We start from the raw sequence: 18,935 nt of genomic DNA, 5'->3' as shown, positions 1-18,935 counted from the left end.
CTGACCAATCCAACCAAAGATCCAGCTTATTGATTTGATTGATTTTATAATTTAAAATATTACAAATTTAAATTATTAAGTAAAATATATAATATTACAAAATATTATAAATTTTCTACATTAACTACCATCATTACTTTTTAATTGTAAAAGAAAAAAAATCATAAATTAACTATTTTAAAAAAAGCTTGCTGAAAAATTATGTTCATATTTTGGAATATATAGAAGTTAGTGATATTTTATATATCTTAATATTTTTTAAAAAATACAGCCTAAAATCTAGTATAAAGTAAAAGGATTCATATAATCAACCTCAACTAATTTGAAATCTAAGGCTTAGTTGAGTTGAGCCGAATTTAACTGTGTTGTTTCTAAAAATATGGATTACACTATTTAGATTGGCATTGTATGCGATGTATATATTATGTAACTATATAAAGACTTAAGACATAGATATTAAACATACATTCAAATTTCATGTGATGTTTATATTATGTAACTATATAAAGACTTAAGGAATAGATATTAAACATGCATTTAGATTCCAGACCAGTCCCACCAAGAATTCGATTCACTATTTAGATCAATTTTATAATAAGATATTAAAATTTTAATAATTATAATATAAAAATATTAACAATTATATATGAATTACTATAAATTCTCTTTAATTAATTACTGAATAAATAAAAACAATCATGAATTACCTATTTTTAGAATGTTCATAAAAAAATTATATACAAATTTTGGAATTTAGAGAAGTTGTTGATATTTTAAATGTTTTGATAAAAAAATATCAGAAAAAAATAAGGCATATTTATTTTTTAATTTTTTATCAAAAAAATTAGATTAATTTTTATAAAAATAACTATTAAAATATAATATATCATACCATATATCGCATATTTTTTTTAAAAATGTGAATTTTTTTTGAATAAATATAATAATTCATCATTAACTTAAGAGCTATTTACATAAATATATTTTTACCATGGATCCATTTCTGAAAAGTTTTTAGGATTCCAGTTCGGATCTGAATCTAACAAAAAATTATAACTATATATTCAGATCATCCCAAGCCCAATCTGATGACACATTTAGTCCAAACTGGTTGGTGGAAGTTGAATAATAGATACACTCGGATATTATCCACCCCGTATCTATCCTAGGATGGATGTGGATCAAGTAGTATTCGTGCTTTAAATACTAAAGAGACTTTGAAAGGGACCGTGATGAGACCTATGTATTAGAATGATTGGGGCCGAGCCCACCTGTGTTTGTTTTCTCTTTGGGGCGTTTTTGTGGGCCCTACTCTGATATATTCAGCTTCTTTTTTTTTCTTTTTTTTCTTTCTTTCTTTCGCTTTTTTATTTTTTATTTTTTTTATTACAATGGGTGATACATACATATGAATACATAAAGAAGTTAAAAAATAACTAAGTCTTTGAGCCTTTCCGACAACTCCCTCTTTTCAATCCAAAAAGCTTCTCAGAGTATCGGCCATTTACAAAATGTAAGGATCAATGCAGGCATGTGTTTAGTTTCACATCGGATATTCGCCGAGAAGATATTGGATACTTATACAGGACTAAGGAACCAAAATAATACCTTTCGACCAGATATTTTGGATGAAATTCTGTATTGGTACAAATGGTATCAAAGCGAATTCGGCCTATAGTCTATGTGGACTAGGGAACATTGTAGTATAGATTAATGGATGCTGATTATAGGCTTATCGTGGTACATGTGATTAGATTTCACCATACAATGTTGCACTTATGTGGTGGTTAAGATTGCCTCGGTCCATGTTAACAGCACCATCCTCTCTGAATTAATCCTTATGTGTTTGTTTTCTCTCGGAATTAAGTGCACTTGGACAATAAATGCAATGGTGTTCCATAGCATTATTTCTCTTGCAATCTAGTGATAATACCAAATTCCGCTGCACTGGAAGATCTTTTGGATATGGATACCAAAGGACAATGCTATGTTATGATGGAAAAAAAAAACATGAACAAAAAGATATCATAAACCGTCCACAGTAGGATGCTAGACACCAATTGACTCTTTCATCATGCTTGGTGATTCTTAGATCACAATTTTTATAATGGGTGCAGGATATCCTGGACCATTTTTTTTGGCATGTGTTTTTAGTTAATAAATCAAATATTAGCTTCATATCAATCTCCTTAAAATAAACTAGCACATTATCTATAATTCAAAGCAATAAGATAATATCTAATTATACTAGTTTGACAAGTTGAGATATGGTGTTATGTGTGAAGTTTAATGCCGCATGAAATAATTAATGGAAGGTAGAAAGAGGGATATAACTGATTAGGTTCAGAACTTAATGTTAATTTAAACTGTTGGCCAGCTTGAGTTCTAACATCCATATCAAGTCCCTTTAGTTCCAATTCAGTGTCTACTTAATAATAGTATTATATCCATTATCTAATGACCTTAGACAACTTTTGAAGTTATAAAGATGACAATTTTGGGGCCTCTTATAAAGAATTGGCAAGTAGAGTCATGGTAAGCTGTAGTATACCAAGTAAGTGTGACAAGCAGACTTGATAGAGCAAGACATCCGATTTGAGTGCAAAAATAGGCAAATTTGTTAGAAGAGGACTCTCTAAGGGTATTATAAATTGTGACTCTTGAAGAGTAAGACTCTTGGACTTTAGTAACACACTATGGTAAGCTTAATTGAAAAGTAATGGATTGGATGAGAGAGAGAGAGAGAGAGAGAGTTGAATATGATCACATGTTCAGGAGAAGATTATTAAGATTCATATATGAGATTTAATAAATGGGGAGCGGTCATAGGTAGAGGAATTGATATAGATGATTGGACTTAAAATTTAATGACTTAAGTTTTTGGGTCGAAATAGGTTTCGACATATATATCAAATTTATTATCATGACTCTCTTAATCCCTAACACTTCTATGTTGGAATAAATAAATCATTATAATAGTGTAATTTGAGAAATAGTCATGCATTGCATCATGCATTGAAATAGTGGTGGTCATCTTTCACTAAAGATAAAGTCATGGAATTGACAGGGCGAAAGAGAACTGGAAACGATTAATCTCTACAAGTGGAAGGGATTATGACACCTAATCCATCATATTATATGCCTAGCATTTTTAAGCACACTCGAACCTCCTCATATTTACATATTAACCTCCTATGGTTTTTCAGACCTTCTTTTGTGATTTTCCATACAAGTCCAAAAGTCTCAAAATATTTTATAATTGAATGCTTCAATGCTTGATTTTTTATGCAGGATTCCTTAAGTATACACAAGGTTTGCAGTTAGAAGCATCCAAGCCTGATATTTCCAAGTCAACCTAGGTGGCTAGATCCTTAACTCCAGTCAATCAGCAAGTCAGTCTGGTCAATCAGAAGGTTTGCAGTTATACATGCATTTATATTTTGCACATCAGTTATCAAATCATATTTTGCCAAGAATTCATGGTTGATTAATTGTTGCATTTCGTTTCGGCCAATTGGATTTCTCGGGCCTGTCTCAATCCTTGGACATCCAAATTTGGTACAGCTTATCTAAGTCACAAACCAAAGTGACATGTTCCTAAAGGATTTTTTTCCCCATTTAGAAGGACGTTTCACATTACTCTAATACAAATACATCAAAAAAATTTAGAAAACAAAAATCTCTTAAAATTTTGGGTTTTTTTCATTAATACTTTTCTAAAAATTTATATTTATTTTTGTATTCTTATAAAATATTGTTTTTTAACAAATACTTCTAATATAACGGTTTTTCTAACATTCTTAATAAAAATCATTTTTATTTTAAATAAAAATAAAATAAAATTTTGAAATTATTTTTTTGTTCATCATCGTGATCGTCTTATACATATTTTTTTTTGCACATCTACCCACTAAGAATATTATAGCTATTTTAATTTAAAACCGTTAATTTTTTATCGGCGTTAGATGATACGAGTATATATGCAAAAATAAGAATAAAAAAGGATAGAATAGTAAAATAAGTATTTTAGGAAGGCATACATGTAAATATTAATTTAGAAAAATATTTATATAAAATTTGATATTTAAGAGGATATTTATGTTAAAAAAAATAAAAATTTTTAGTCTACCGCAGACTTCATTGGTCTTCCGGTAAATCTTTCGATGACCGGCAGTTTTCTCTTCTTAGCGCGTTTTCATACTTCGATCACGACCGTTCCATTTTCCAAACTGCCAGATGGCAGCTCGGCCCCACACAGCTCATACTCTTCGTCACCGCCCCTGCTTCACATTGAGACGTGGACCACTTGAAAAGTGCCACGATGTTATCCAAAGAGGAACGTAACACGAAAATCTTTGACAAACATAGCACAAATTTTAATAAATGAACTCATCAATGAGGTCTCTCGGAAAGGAATAAAGGAGTGCTCCTTTTTAAAAGTAGTCGGACAAAACAAATTAGAAAAAGGAAAAGTCTTGTTGCCGAACCCTTCAACTTATCTTTTTGACACGGGGAAAGTTTCGTCAAGAGTACACCAGTTCCTAACCCTGATCCCCACGCTCACGCTGATGGGCCCCACCAAGTCGACGGCGGGGAATTTATCCCACTTCCCGTGGGCCCAACAATTACCGTACCCCCTCTCCTGGACATGAATGGTTTCACGGATCCGGCGCCGTCAACGTTAAGAGTTGACGCTGATGCTAGGAGGCCCAACAATTCACCGAAAGCCGCTCTCTCCCCGTGGCAAACTAACCCATCTATGTACGAAATAAAATTAGTTATTTTATGGGTCTATTACAATGAGCGAAAGTAATATGATTTTTTTTATAGAAAATGTACCATACGGTATGAATATATATATATATATATATATATATATATATATGGTACAGTGGCTCCTCATATCAAATATAGTTGAGTACAAATAAAAAAAATATAAATAAGAGACAGCCAAGCGAGAAGGGTATGTCCGCCTGATCCATTTAAAGAAAACTTTTAGAGTGTTGCGCCGTGTAGGAGGCCACCCAGTCAGCAGCAGCTGTATTGGCTTTCTGATACATATGCATTGCTTTGAAGAAGCCATATTCTGTGCCATTCGACGAATGTCACGTAGTAAAAATTATCTATCTGACTCGAAAAGTCGTCCGCAAATCTCTTCGATCACCATAACCGAATCATCTTTCAGATGAGTGTACTCCATACCTAGCATATGCCTCACGATAGAGAGCACCAATAACCCTTTTTCTCTCATCTAAATATTTTTTTTTAAAGTGGTTGGCAACACAAGGGGCTATTTAATCTGCTGTTTCGTTGCCTATCTTTAGGATATTTTTCAAGCCATCATTTACTCCAATCCGGGGTAAGAATTTAAAAAACCTACGCAGCCAAACTACGACGCTAGCACAGCTTCTTTTCAAGTGGTTAACCGTCGTATACCGGTTCAGACCGTTGAGATCCTCTTGCCACGTGGGTGGCACACTGGCACCCGCGAAGTGAAGGTTTGGTAATTTCACCGTGCATCGTAGGATATCTAATGAGGTGAGAATAAACACAATCACCGGGAACGGCCCTTAAACGACTTTACTGCCTTTAAAACCTCCGTCTCTAAAAATGGGTCCAAACAGGGCCGTAGTAATATAGCTTTCGGAGTGATGCGCTGAGAATAAACACAATCACCGGGAACGGCCCTTAAACGACTTTACTGCCTTTAAAACCTCCGTCTCTAAAAATGGGGCGGTTTTTCGTTTGGGAGACGGAGAAGAGAACTGGGTGCTTTAAATGGAGGGAGGGCAGCTCCGTTCTGTTGGCAAACGGACGGCCCTCTTGGGCGCTGGGTCCCACCTCCGTGCCTACCTCCTACGGTGGGCCCCGGTGGGAAAGAGAGAACCGGTGCGGCGGTTCTTCTCCTGCCTGCTTCTGCCCCACTCCAACCCCGCCCGTGGGCCCGGGTCAGAGCCCTCTTCCACTCCGACAAAAGGAAGAAAGATTGCTTTTATCTCTTGGTCTTGGTTTCATCTGACCCGCGGAATCCATTTAGTCGTCGCCGTCTCGCTGTTTGTTTGGGTTGTTTTAGAGAGAGGACCTGAGCTCGCCAGAGGTCCAGCGATCTCCCCGCCACTACCACCGCCAGGTATTACCTTTGGGTCGCGAGAAGGTTTCTGTCGTCCTTTTTCTTTTTTTTTCGTAGGGAGGATGTGATTTTTGTGAAGGTTTAGATAAAATTTGTTTCTATATATTTTTTGGGATTTTTTTCGTTTTTGAGGTATGGCCGAATTTGGGTATGAAAAAAAGTTGAGATTTTGATGATTATTTATTTGTTGTTTGAATCAAAGTTTAACAGAAGGAGGAGGATAGGAGGAAGAAGATGGGGAGGAAGGGGAAATGGTATATTTCCATCAAGAAAATTTTCACCGCTGAATCCAAAGTAAAGAAAGACAAGGTTAGGATTTTGATTTCTTCTTCTTTTAGCTTCTCCAATGTCTCAAGCTAGATGGTATTTAATCAAAATGCCTCCTTTCTTCTTGTAATCAGAAGTTCAAACGGAAGAGGATTTGGAGATGTGGGAAATTCGCGGATTCTGATCGGTTCGACTCTGGCTCCTTCGACAATTCTGCTCGGGCGGCACTTCCGCCACCTCCTCCTCCGCCACCCGTGGAGGCTAGACGGCCGGACGGGGAGGATGGACAGAACAATCATGCCTACTCTGTGGCGGTGGCATCTGCTGTTGCGGCGGAGGCTGCCGTCGTGGCAGCTCAAGCTGCTGCGGAGGTTGCTCGCCTCACTGCGTCATCAAGGATTGCTGGTCGTTCAAGGGAAGAGACTGCGGCGATAAAGATTCAGACTGCTGTCCGAGGGTACATGGTACGAGAACTAATATACTTAGAGATAATAGTTTTTTTTGATTTCAGACACGGTTCTTGAATGCTTCCTCCATGTTTTTCGCATTAAAAAGCATAACTTTTTCTTTCTATTTTCCGTGTATGCTATAGAATCTTTCACTTAAACTTTTCTTGATTGGAAGCGAAGTTTGTGTTTATCGTAATCAAAACATAACAATAAGATTTTTTTTTTCTTCACTTGGTTAGCCTTTAAATTTTGAAAAAGGAAAGGAAAAGAATTCCCATCCTTCCTCAATAGAAGATTAGAAAAGAAGGTCTTATGTTTATGGCAGTATAACCTGGGGTTTGCCTATTTATCATCCATGTGTTTATTGGAAAAACAGTAAAACCAACAGAAAAATACTAGGAAAAACCCATATACGACGAATATTTTTTGTTGCTGTGGGAATAAGTATAAGTCCAAATCCTATTGACATAGTAACTGTAAGTGGAAAAAAAAGGTACTATCCATGCATATTGATATGCATGTTTCATAAGAAAACAAACAAATTGAGATTTTTTTTATTGTTTCCGATTCACCAAATCTTCTTAGAGTGGTTGGTTTTCTCAGAAAAACATGCAAAGGTTTTGCTTTGTGCATCTATTATAGACTATAATTTTGGAGGGTAAATATCTAGAAAAAAAGGTTTAAGGCTTCTAATAATTAGACAACTTGCTGGCTGTAGGAAGGGTATACTCTTTTCTTATGAAATTGTATGGTAAACTTTGGGTAACTGATGATTTATTTGCCATTATGCTTTTAGAAGAAACAGATGAAACTAGTTTATGACCAGTTCAACGGCATACTTAGTGTTGCTTTAAAAAAGTACTTTATTACTTCTAAAATAAAAGGTACTTTATTACTTTTAAAATAAAAAAGTACTTTCTGAAAAGTAATATCTGGTAACATTATATGAGAAGGGCTTTTTGAAGAAGAATAATCAAGAAAGTGCTCTTAGGAGAAGCTAAAAACCTAGCTTCTAGCTTCGTATGTGTTTGTGTACAAGAAGAACTCAAACATGCTAGGTTGCTTCTTGAAGACAAACCTAAATGGTTAGATCACCTACGATGGTTAACTTTTATGAAATGTACCATTTAGAGCTAAAACTTAATTGCCCAACAATGACATTACATTTTGTAATTTAGAAAGGAGTAAAGTAGGCATATAATGAAAAAAAATCTTATGTTGAGCATACTGCCATTATTTTTGGACAAATGCTATTGGAGTCTGGTCTTCACACAAAGCTTCATTGTGCTGAAATGACGATAGTGTGACTTGTCACAATTTGACCACACACACACAAGAATCATACCAATGCCTATGAATTGCACTATTATCTTTGTGCCATGTGGCACAAAGAATATTTTGTGCAACAGAGTCGTTGCCGTTAGCATTACACTTATTTTTCTCTTATGACATTATTCTTACTTTCTTATGTTAATTTTCTATAGTTGATCTTATGATTTTCATTTTTCTCTTTCTTGGAACCTTGTATTTAGGCAAGGAGAAGATTGCGAGCCTTGAGAGGATTCGTTAGATTGAAGTCAATGGTTGAAGGAAATGCTGTCAAGCGTCGAACCACGAACACTTTATATCGCATGCAGACATGGGCAAGAGTGCAATCACAGATCCGTTCAAGGAGAATCAGAATGATAGAGGAAAATCTGGCTCTTCAGAGGCAGCTGCAACTCAAACGTGAAAAGGAACTTGAAAGATCAAAGGTATATTCCATGAAACCTTGCAAGAAGTTTTGCTTGATTTCTATATTTTGATCAGAATACATGGATAGTAATCAGGCTATTGCAATACAAATAATTATAAGATGGGCATAATGGATTTTTTGTTGATTTTTGAAATAAATATGTGGCAAAATTAGGAAAGAGCCGTGTATGAATGAACAAATAATGACATGTTACCATTGTGGCTAATAAAATGTAGTATGAAATTAATTGACAGGTCTCATCTATCTGTTACCAGCATTGTAACTCCTTTGCCACATGGACCAATTGTGTGAGTTTAACATAAGCAATTTTGCCATTCTACTAATTTTTATAATTTTGTATTCAAATTTAGCAAAGCTTGAGATCTAATATCATTTGCTTTTACTGTTCTGAAAGACCAGAAAAGAATACATGCATTAGCTTAATATTTGCTACCTTACACATATTTTTTTTAAGGGGTCGACATTTCTCTAGCAGCTTTCTTATATTGCTCGATTTAGACTGCTCATTTTTCCCAAAGCACTAACAGATTGGTTTAGTCATCTTTAGGATACTAATCTTAGTTTTGTGACAGTTGGGAGAGGAATGGGATGACAGTCTTCAGTCCAAAGAGCAACTTGAAGCAAGTTTATTAAACAAGCAAGAAGCTGCTATCAGAAGAGAAAGGACACTTGCTTATGCATATTCTCATCAGGTACCTATTATTTGGTTCCTTCACTTGCTTTGGTGTCACTTCTCATATTTATTCTTGGATTCAGTTGGCTTCACAAGTTAACGTAGTTTTGAGGTATGTAATGGCAAGTATTTTAATTCTTAAATTTGGCCTGGAACAGTGGAAGAGCTCATCACGATCGGTGGCTCCAACATTCACAGACCCCCACAATCCGCAGTGGGGCTGGAGCTGGTTGGAGCGCCGGATGGCAGCGAGGCCATGGGAGAACCGCGGCACGTCGGAAAAAGATCTGAACGACCATGCCTCAGCGAAGAGTGCCGGCCGCAGCATCGCAGGGGATTTAAACAGCGCCCATGGTCCTCGAAACAGCGTCTTGGAGCGAAGCCCGCCCCCACCGCGGAAACCAAGCCGCTCCGCCAGCCGCCAGCCGCCCTCAACTCCCCCATCCAAGGCATCGTCAGCGGCAGGGAAGTTGAAATCGGTGAGCCCAAAGAATGGCTGGCGACACATAGAGGATGACTCGAGGAGCACGCACAGTTCGCACTCAGAGCGGGCACCCAGAAGGCAGAGTGTTCCGGGGCCATCAACAAGAGACGACGCGAGCCTGGTAAGTACTCCAGCCGTTCCTAGCTACATGGCATCCACAGAATCGGCGAGGGCAAAATCCCGTTTCCAGAGCCCATCAGCATTGAGTGATAGCGTCGAGACATCAGAGAAGCGATCCACGAGTTCGGCAATGAAGCGCTTGTCTTTCGCAGAGACAGATAAGCATGGTGTGTCGTCCCCAGGAGCTGCGAGACGCCACTCCGGTCCTCCGAAGGTGAACATTGCCCCATTGAAGGATGTAGGTGTTGGCTCCGAGCAGGATATGAGCAATGGAGCAACCAGGTAGCCTGTTCAACCAGCACGCATACGGGAAGGCATGGAGGAGACTACTGGTACAGCCAGTTTACTCATTACACCATTAATTTAATTAGTGTGGGTCTGTTCTTCGGTGAGAGCCTACTTTGAAAGGGTTGGGTTCATGGGTTGTAGCTATGAACTTCGTTTCCAGCCTTTGCTTCTTTGGGTTTGTTTTGTGTGTGTTTCTGGACAAACGAGGAGTGATTGGCGTTTGATCACAGGATGTGCAAGGTTGTGAGGTGCCTTGTTTGACATTGGTTGTTGAACGAATAAGTGCCTTAGATTTACGGACAGGAGATGTTTGTTATTATATGTATCCCTTAGATTTCTCAATGGTTTGTAAGAGATGGTAGTATGAAGCAACAGTGCATTATATTAAGTTAATAGTATTTAGCTAGTCATGGATCAGAGCAGCAGCATAGTCTTTGTCGAGTCTGTAACATTTGGAGATTTGTAGATCAACGCGAAAGATATCTGCGAAATTTAACCGTGTCGATTATAATAATGTCATTGAAAACTCGAGCTTCAACCAGAATTTGAAAATTGAAATGGAATAACCATACATGCTTCCAAAAATAGAACGGAAAAAAAAGCTGATGCCAAACAGAGCATCGTCCCCCGCCGACGGCGAACCGCTCCTATCTTTCCCCACCCCATCGGCTGCTTCCTCTCCGCCAATGGCTGCGGTGGCGTCAATTGCGTCGTCATCGCCGTCCCCCTGCGTCCTCCTGTCCTGGCGGCGCGTTCTCCGGGGCGGCCCACCGCCTGATCCGGAGAAGATTCAGGTCAGGTCGCAGACGCCGGCCTCCAAGAAGAAGGTGACGGCGGAGAGGAAGATGAGGAGCAGGGGAGGGAAGCCGCGGCGGCGATGGCGAAGATCCTGGCCTCGGTGGCGCCGCTGGTGTCCGCGGTGGCAAGGCGGATGTGGAAGAGGTCGACAAGGGTAATCTAGAAGGAGTGGATCACAACCTTCTTTGGGCCGAGGCCCGGTCTCGGCAGGCAAGAAGAGCTCGAGCGGCGGCCGTTTCCATCTCGGGATCTGAGCCGGAGCCGGAGCCTCCGCGGGGGGACGGTGGAGGGATATTTTGGAAGAAAAAGAAAGGTAGTAAGACGTCATAGTTATCTTCATTTGTTCATGTAATTGGATACAAATATCTCTAGACGCAGCATCTCGTTTGTTAATAGTTACAAGGATTTCTTGTAACTTTAATGGTACGTTGGATTTTCTCTTGTTTATGGTTTTCTTTTATCGTTATTAGATTTTATATGATTTTGTTGTTTTGTTTATGGTATGTTGGATTTTCTGGGAATTGCAGATCATATAAAATATAAACGAATAGCTGATAGGCCTTTGCTGACATGCTGAATAAGTAGCAATCTCATGTGATAATTGTTCTATATAACATATTGATCATTAAGTAGCAGTGTAGCTTGGTCAAAGCATGTGTACATTCTATGGTATGTTCCTCATGAAATCTTGGTGCATTTTTCTCATTGATGCATGATTCTGTATAATTTAATAGATACGTGCATTTTTTTAGAGTTGTTATAAATTTATCACCAAGGGTCAGACTTGAAGAACTTTTTATGTGCATTGATAGGCCATTGAGGCATTGACAACAATAGCTCCTCAGGTAGAGGACATCAAAAACTCTCATGAAATGACCTCCTCTTTTTGTTAGGATGCACTAAATTTGGGAGGATAATTAATTGTCTAGTTTGGCTGGTAGAAAATTTGGAAAAAAATAATCATTCCGTTTAAATGGTTCCGGCGGAGCAAGCAAACGGTGTTGACCCCGCCTCGCTCTCTGTCGCTGTTTTCGCTTCTCCTGTTTTCCCTTTTTAAACCAAAAATCCCAACGACATCGACTTCGATACTTCCCCTGTTCCAGCTCTCTCTCTCCCTTAGCCCCGCTTCTCCCGCGAATTTGGATCCACGTCTGGCCCTTCTCGCGCGGCTTCAAATATGGCCGCAAATCCCCTCCTCCTCTTCCGGAGGCGCCACCGGTGCTGCCCTGACCGACCCCAACCCCGTTCAAAAAAAAAAAACCCCCCTTTCTTCATTTTTCCTTCTGTTGGTCCACCCCTGGCGCACAAATACCTCTCATTTGAGCGGACGGCCGGCACCCCTTCCCAGCATGGGGAATCCGATCGCCCCGAAAGGTCTTTCGACTCTTTTGGGGGTCTTTTGTTATCTGGGTTTGATCTCTCTTGGGGTTATGCGGTGAAAATTTTGTAGCTTAGAGAGTTCTGAGGCCCGGGTTTGTGCTCTTTCTTTTTTTCTTTTTTTTGAAGTCTGGTTGGATCCTTTTGGGATCTGGGTTCGATCGATTCTCGCAATGGTTGTTGAAAGTTTGCATCTTTTGAGGATTTCGTAGACTTGGGCGGCTTCACTTGATCCCTGTTTTCGTGGGGAAGAAGATTGATCTTTTCGAGAGAAATCAAAGATTGGATCTATTTGATTCTCCTGTAGCTGTCAAGTGTTTTGAGTTCTTTCGATGAAATTTTGGACCCTGGTTTGGGATTTCTACCTATTTGGTGACCACTTGCAGGTTTGGTGGTTGTGCTTGATATCTGGTAGGAATTTCTGAATCTGGTTATCTAAGCAGTGTTACGAGAGATGAGCTGCTTCCCTTGTTTTTCATTTGGCGATAGGAAGAGGGAGCAGGGCTCAAGGAAGGAGGCGTCAGGTTCTGTTAAGGGCAGTGGCTTGACTAAAAATCCTGGTGAGATACTCTTTCGTCATCTTTGATCAAAGCATAATCCTGTTGATGTTAGTTTATCGAATTTATTCTGTATTCTACCATAAGATTGATAAATGGAGATATTGGGTTTGTATATTAAAGCACCAACTGAAGTCCTCCACTATACCAGCTCAGCTAAGGTCGGTATCTTTGGGTTTATATATTTGTTTTATGCTTTTACTCGAATTTCATGTGATCAATGTTTACTTGTCATTCATTAATATACCTTTCACTGCCTTTTCATCCTGTAAGTGGAGCAGTAGAGCAAATTACAAACAATAAAACATTCTAAAGCACAAAACTTTTAGTCCCTTTAATGCATGAGATTAAATGTCCATTCATCAAGATACCTTTCTTCTGTGTGTTGGCAATGTGGAAGGAACCGTACCAAATGACAAGTTTTGAAAAAGGAGGTAAATATGAGGCGGTTTTAAATATGCATATATGACCCCTTTAACTTTGTAAGTGGAAAGTTTCAATTAATTGCGACTCATGAGGGTGCAGACTCAAGCTCTCGCTTGGTCAGGAGCAGGCTTTTCTGCCATGAAGTTTTCCACAAGCATTTGAAGCAAATGTTGTCAGATGAAGGAAATGTTATCATGTCCATGTTTTTGTTCCGAGGGGTTTATATTCATAAGAAATCCGGACCAAACCTTGGAAACTTTAGAAGGGCTTTTGACTGCCAGAGATGGTTTACACATGTAAAATACATACTGCTCAAAATTTTCTGCAATAGGTGTTATCTAAGTGAACCCAAGCAGATGATTGGATGAGGCTGGGGCAGAAAATCCAGAGCTAGGTGAGTCAAGGTGACTGCATCCTCTTAACTTTTCCTGCAACTAAAAACACCGTGATGCTAATCACATGATCTCTGGGATACTTTAGAAGGAACACAACCTAAACTCACCATCCTACGTCGACGGCTATCCTTCTGTTTGTCTTCTGTATGTACATATTGGTGGTTAATGTAAATAGTATTTTATTTTTGGGGATAGAGTAATTTTTTTTTTTCTTTTAGAAAGAAAAAGGATCGCTACATGGTTGTCTTTTGCAATATAACCCATTAAAAGATATATTGTCTACTGTCCAGTTTCAACTGATATCTTGATGGAAAGATGGCAAACCTTGTAGCGCATTGACTTTCAAGCAAAATTGGGGCGACTATAAGCAGGATAGGCATCTGAATTTAAACCCTGTTTCGTTCTGTCTCATGATTTCACAGAGTGATGGTACAACTTATAATGGTTATTTTTACAGTGCACTTTGGGCTTATGGTGCTTTTAGCCTTAAAATTGTAAATTTATTTAGCATAGATTTTGAGGAAAATACAGCTACTGCATGGAGAAGAATTCAAAATAAGACAAAAATTTAATCTATAATCCACTAGTGTTGGAGAAGGCGATGGGCATCAGAGATAGGTATTTGATACTGCAATATATTTCCTAAGCACGATTGATTATCATTACCCATTTAAATCTGGCATTTATACTTTCAAATCACTGCTGCAGTACATGCTCAAAACTTACAGAAACTATTTTTAAGATGCAAATTTGCAATTCAGGTAGTGCTCAAGGCAGTACTGTCTCATGTATAATCATTTGGATATGACCCCAATCATAATCACTTCCAATCTGATATGTTAAGTGTCTGCCATTGTTACAAGCAGATATAGACTAAGTCTACATCACTAACTGCTATTTAGGTGCCTTAGTTTCATGATTCTAAGCTTCACCCATGGTAGGCAGTTTTGAGGTTCTAGACAATGCAATAGTGCCTCTTTGATTTGCATGCATTCTGCTGTCACTGTCTTTAGTGTTGTTTGACTTTGTCCTAGTAAAATTAAGGATTTCTGTCTTGTATAACAAGTGATGGACCTAATATCTTAGATCTCTGATGTTAAAATATTAAAAGCTAAACATTTCTGTGCAGCTTTTTATAATATTTGATGACTGCCTGACGCCTAATCTGCAGCTTGAGGAAAGCATGAGAACGACAAAATTTTATTAGCCATTTTATTCAAAGAGTTATTTCAGACTCTTGCAATTCAAGTGATGAATATGACCCCAGTTTAATTTCATACTTATGGCCTGGCCCTATCATGATAAATACATTTTGAAATACATGGGCATTATTGACAAAACTAGGCTGCTATTGGAAATTGGAACAGTGACATCTTTATGTTTCTTGTTCCTCTTTATCTTTTATCTTGGTGTCTCTATCCAGATTTCTCTTTTTTTTTCTCAATTCTTCCTCATCTTTTCTCTTCTCAAACCTCTCCAATTTATAGTAAGATTGTGCTCTGTCTGAGTAAGAATGCTATTGATCAAACACTAGAAGTCCATAAATATAAGCAACAAATGGCCTATAAACTGCAATATGCATTGTAATGTGCTTCTCATTAGTATAATGTAAGAGAGTAGGTTATGTGGAAAATCTATTAGCTTATGACTATTTTATCTGCATGTGTTTTTGTGTAATAGAAATATATATAGATTATAGGCTGTTTGTTCTCAAGTGTTGTTAAGATCTGTGCAAGTCAATAAAAAATAAACATGTTTCAATAAAATGCTTGTTTAATTGCTTTTCAATATTCTTGTTTTGGAAAAAACTAACCGATTTTAAAATCTAAATAAATGAGTTTATAAGAAACAGGTCTCCTATTTGTTTCTCCATTACCTTATTCTATGCAAAATCTTATGGTTAGCTATTAATTAAAGCTCACAGAAAGTCAATCAACCCTTATATTTTTTCATCGATCTTTATTTTTGCTATTATTTATACTACTAGAGTATTATTTTAAGCAATTTGAACAATCTATCTGATTAGTTGCATATTTTCTCGCAAAAGGCAAAAGATACCTTTTTCTTTAAAGATGAATGGTATTGTTACATGTATATTTAATGGTAAGGGTAATTTCTTTTAACTCAATTTAAAGCAAGCTGCAAAACCAGAACTTCAACATTAACTCATATAATCTATTTTTGTTCTTATTTATACAATTAACCATTTTCTACATCTCATGAAAGGGTGGCTAGTGGTCTAACACTTCCCATGCAGAACTTGCCGCACAGCAGGCTTCAGCTGAAACAAGTCAGAAAGATGTTGGCAATGGAAATATTGCAGCAGGAATATTCACATTCCGTGAGCTTGCTACAGCTACCAAGAATTTCAGACCTGAATGTCTTTTAGGTGAAGGAGGGTTTGGCAGAGTTTATAAGGGTTGCCTTGAAGGTGGTGAGGTAAATGAAACCTGTACTATGGTTTTTCTTTTCTTTTTCTTTTTTTGGTTTTTATACTTCTAAGAGACCTCAATCTGTCGGGAATATAGATATTCTACTAATGTCATTCTGTTCTGGTCAGATTGTGGCTGTTAAACAATTAGACAGGAATGGCTTGCAAGGCAACAAAGAATTTACTGTTGAAGTTTTAATGCTAAGTCTCCTTCATCATCAAAATCTGGTCAAACTTATTGGATATTGTGCAGATGGTGATCAAAGACTTTTAGTTTACGAGTATATGCCTTTGGGTCCTTTAGAAGACCATTTACTTGGTACGATAGTTAAATTCATTTGAGTCATTTGCTTTCTTTTGTCAACCATGTACCTGACTAGACTACTTTGATTCTTTTGAAGTCTTTCTTCACATGCACTAGCATTTAAAGTTGACCTATTTCTAGGGTTTGAACATATAAACTTCCTTTTGACTTATTGATCAATTTTGAAGGCAGTATTTTTGAATTTATTGCTTCAGACTTGTGCTTCAGTTAGTGAGCAATGCATGGCTTTATTTTCACAGATTTACCGCCCAATCAGAAACATTTAAGCTGGTATACTAGAATGAAAATAGCTTATGGTGCTGCTCAAGGCCTGGAGTATTTGCATGATAAAGCCAACCCACCTGTAATCTACCGTGATCTCAAGCCATCTAATATTCTACTTGATGAAAATTTTACCCCAAAACTCTCGGACTTTGGGCTTGCAAAGCTTGGTCCTACTGGGGACAAAGTATATGTCTCCTCAAGGGTGATGGGCACATATGGCTACTGTGCACCTGAGTATGCGAGAACAGGCCATCTTACTTTGAAGTCAGATGTATACAGTTTTGGAGTTGTTCTGCTTGAGCTAATCACAGGGAGAAGAGTCATAGACACTACCAAACCAATACACGAACAGAATCTTGTCGCTTGGGTATGAAATTATGAACCCTTTAAGAAACTCTTGTGACCATTTCCGTATGTTGGTACACATTTCATCTAGTTATCATATTTCCTTTCCGTAATCCCTCATTTTTCATTTCAACAGGCAATGCCCATGTTCAGGGAGCAGAAGAGGTTTCCAGAGCTAGTTGATCCACTTCTTCAAAATGACTACCCGCTGAAAGCTCTAAACCAAGCAGTTGCTGTTGCTGCAATGTGTCTTCAGGAAGAGGCTTCTGTTCGTCCATTAATTGCTGATGTGGTTGTGGCCTTGAGCTTCCTTGCAACTGTCCCAGCCGCTCCTGTAATGAGTCCCCCTCCAATTCTACGGTCCCCAACTATAGAAGAGGGGTCAGAAGATGATGAGTCATCATCAGATGAGGAGAGTTCTGTGGAATCGTGAGCATTTAGTTGCAAAGGTTATCACATGGGGCTCTTCAAAGTCAAGGCACCAGCAGATATCCAACATGGAAGTGAATCATCATAAAATGCATTGACCGAGCTTGTACCTGAACTGCATTCATAACTCATGTCCTCCCAAAGGTTTCTCTTGCTTTAAGTGTGTGATGATTATGGTTGGGTTGAGATTAGCAGCATATCGAGTGAGATTTCAGGCCATGTATTGGAAAAGCAGGACTTCTTTCTGCATCCTGCTTCCATGCTGTGCCACAAATGCGTCTGTTGCGAACGATGAGAACAAATGACAATTATGTGCATTGTGATCTGTAACTACGAGCTGTATTATATTGATTCAAGCTTGCTAATTCTCTATATGGCTATTTGTGGTTGACTTATGGTTATTAGAGATACCACTCACGCGTCTATCAGAAAATCATGGTTCTTTGTGCATTGCAACGTATATAGGTCTCTGTGTTTTGGTGCTGAAATACAGGTTTCCACTAGGATTTTCTATTAACTCTTCGATGTTGCAAGGTGCGAACTGTCCAGCATCCAGGATGCTACCGAGTAGGCCATGGAGTACCAGACTGTTTCCAGGACCGGCCACCAGACCAGAAGGAAGATCGCTGCTCATCAGGTCTTTAGAATGGATGAGGAGCTACTGCATCAGCATGACTGGTGAGAACTGAAAGCTTTAGAGAGTACATCTGTATGAAAAGGTGACCAAAATAACTTCCTCAAATGGAGGCATAGTAACATCACTAAAGATCTTTGACAGGCTTTTGATAAGCTTGTTGCAGCACTATCTTGGACATGATCGAGAGAAAGAAATGTCAGGATATTTCTCAATAAATCAGCTACAGATAGCCATCTCAAAGACTACATTTAGCTTGCTAAATGATATGTCTGCTATGTAATCGGCAGCAACTTCTGAGTCTTCCTAAGCCTTGGTGTAAGATCGCTGTTAATACGTAACCAGCCTGCACTAACATTCTCACCTCTTAACGCAATTGTTGCTTCGTCTTCGTACCTTGTAACTTCTTGCTATGCTTTGTAACTTCTTTATATCTTAAATAAATTGGGTGGTTTTGTCTACCCTTATATAAAAATAAATTAATAAATAACGTAACAGGTATCCTACATACAGTGGAAGATATGGTATACTTTGTAAGAGTGCCCATTTTTTACATCATCATTGTACATAAGAATAGTATGTGCAAGGAGTGTCAATTGTTGAGTTGATAAATCGATATTGTCATCATAATTTCAGCTAGACTTTCTCCACACAGTTCTTATTTAAGAAAAAAATACCAACAAAGTAGCTTAACAAACACTGATCGGTACTCACCGAGGAGTAAATTTAGCAGTAGTTTCCCAAGAAAATACTCAAACAATATGCAAAGGAATATTAAATATCTTAT

General features: G+C 38.0%; 1 protein-coding gene and 1 pseudogene across 5 annotated transcripts; both read left to right on the top strand.

Moving 5' to 3' along the window:
- Window positions 1–5,812: 5,812 nt before the first annotated feature.
- Window positions 5,813–10,658, top strand: LOC120112728 (protein IQ-DOMAIN 3-like). Of its 4 annotated transcripts, none has more exons than XM_088710828.1 (7): window positions 5,979–6,130; window positions 6,333–6,439; window positions 6,532–6,861; window positions 8,379–8,600; window positions 8,836–8,889; window positions 9,175–9,294; window positions 9,434–10,658. In XM_088710828.1, the coding sequence occupies exons 2-7, from the start codon at window positions 6,365–6,367 to the stop codon at window positions 10,163–10,165; spliced, it is 1,533 nt and encodes a 510-aa protein (XP_088566954.1). In that variant the 5' UTR covers window positions 5,979–6,130; window positions 6,333–6,364; the 3' UTR covers window positions 10,166–10,658. The 4 variants fall into 4 exon arrangements, with proteins under 4 accessions (XP_088566956.1, XP_088566954.1, XP_088566955.1 ...); XM_088710829.2 differs by having other exon boundaries at window positions 5,981–6,130; window positions 6,341–6,439; XM_088710830.1 differs by lacking the exon at window positions 8,836–8,889 and having other exon boundaries at window positions 5,813–6,130; window positions 9,434–10,584.
- Window positions 10,659–10,809: 151 nt separating this feature from the next.
- Window positions 10,810–17,886, top strand: LOC120112729 (putative serine/threonine-protein kinase PBL25; annotated as a pseudogene). Its single transcript, XR_015973186.2, has 6 exons — window positions 10,810–12,437; window positions 12,729–12,902; window positions 15,978–16,159; window positions 16,281–16,470; window positions 16,716–17,107; window positions 17,222–17,886. The product of XR_015973186.2 is annotated as a putative serine/threonine-protein kinase PBL25 (transcript).
- The last annotated feature ends 1,049 nt before the right edge of the window (window positions 17,887–18,935 follow it).

The sequence above is a fragment of the Phoenix dactylifera genome, chromosome 14 (assembly GCF_051530095.1).
Source record: "Phoenix dactylifera cultivar Ajwa chromosome 14, Ajwa_hap1_PhDact_Kaust_v1.1, whole genome shotgun sequence".
NCBI lineage: Eukaryota > Viridiplantae > Streptophyta > Magnoliopsida > Arecales > Arecaceae > Phoenix > Phoenix dactylifera.
This window is presented reverse-complemented; position numbering and strand designations above follow the sequence as displayed.

Bases quoted from the DNA above. Each gene is read 5' to 3' on its own strand.
- LOC120112728 (XM_088710828.1), top strand. From the start codon at position 6,365: ATGGGGAGGAAGGGGAAATGGTATATTTCCATCAAGAAAATTTTCACC. The intron at 8,890-9,174 runs GTGAGTTTAACA...GTTTTGTGACAG, and splicing joins TTGCCACATGGACCAATTGT to TTGGGAGAGGAATGGGATGA. The intron at 9,295-9,433 runs GTACCTATTATT...GGCCTGGAACAG, and splicing joins CTTATGCATATTCTCATCAG to TGGAAGAGCTCATCACGATC.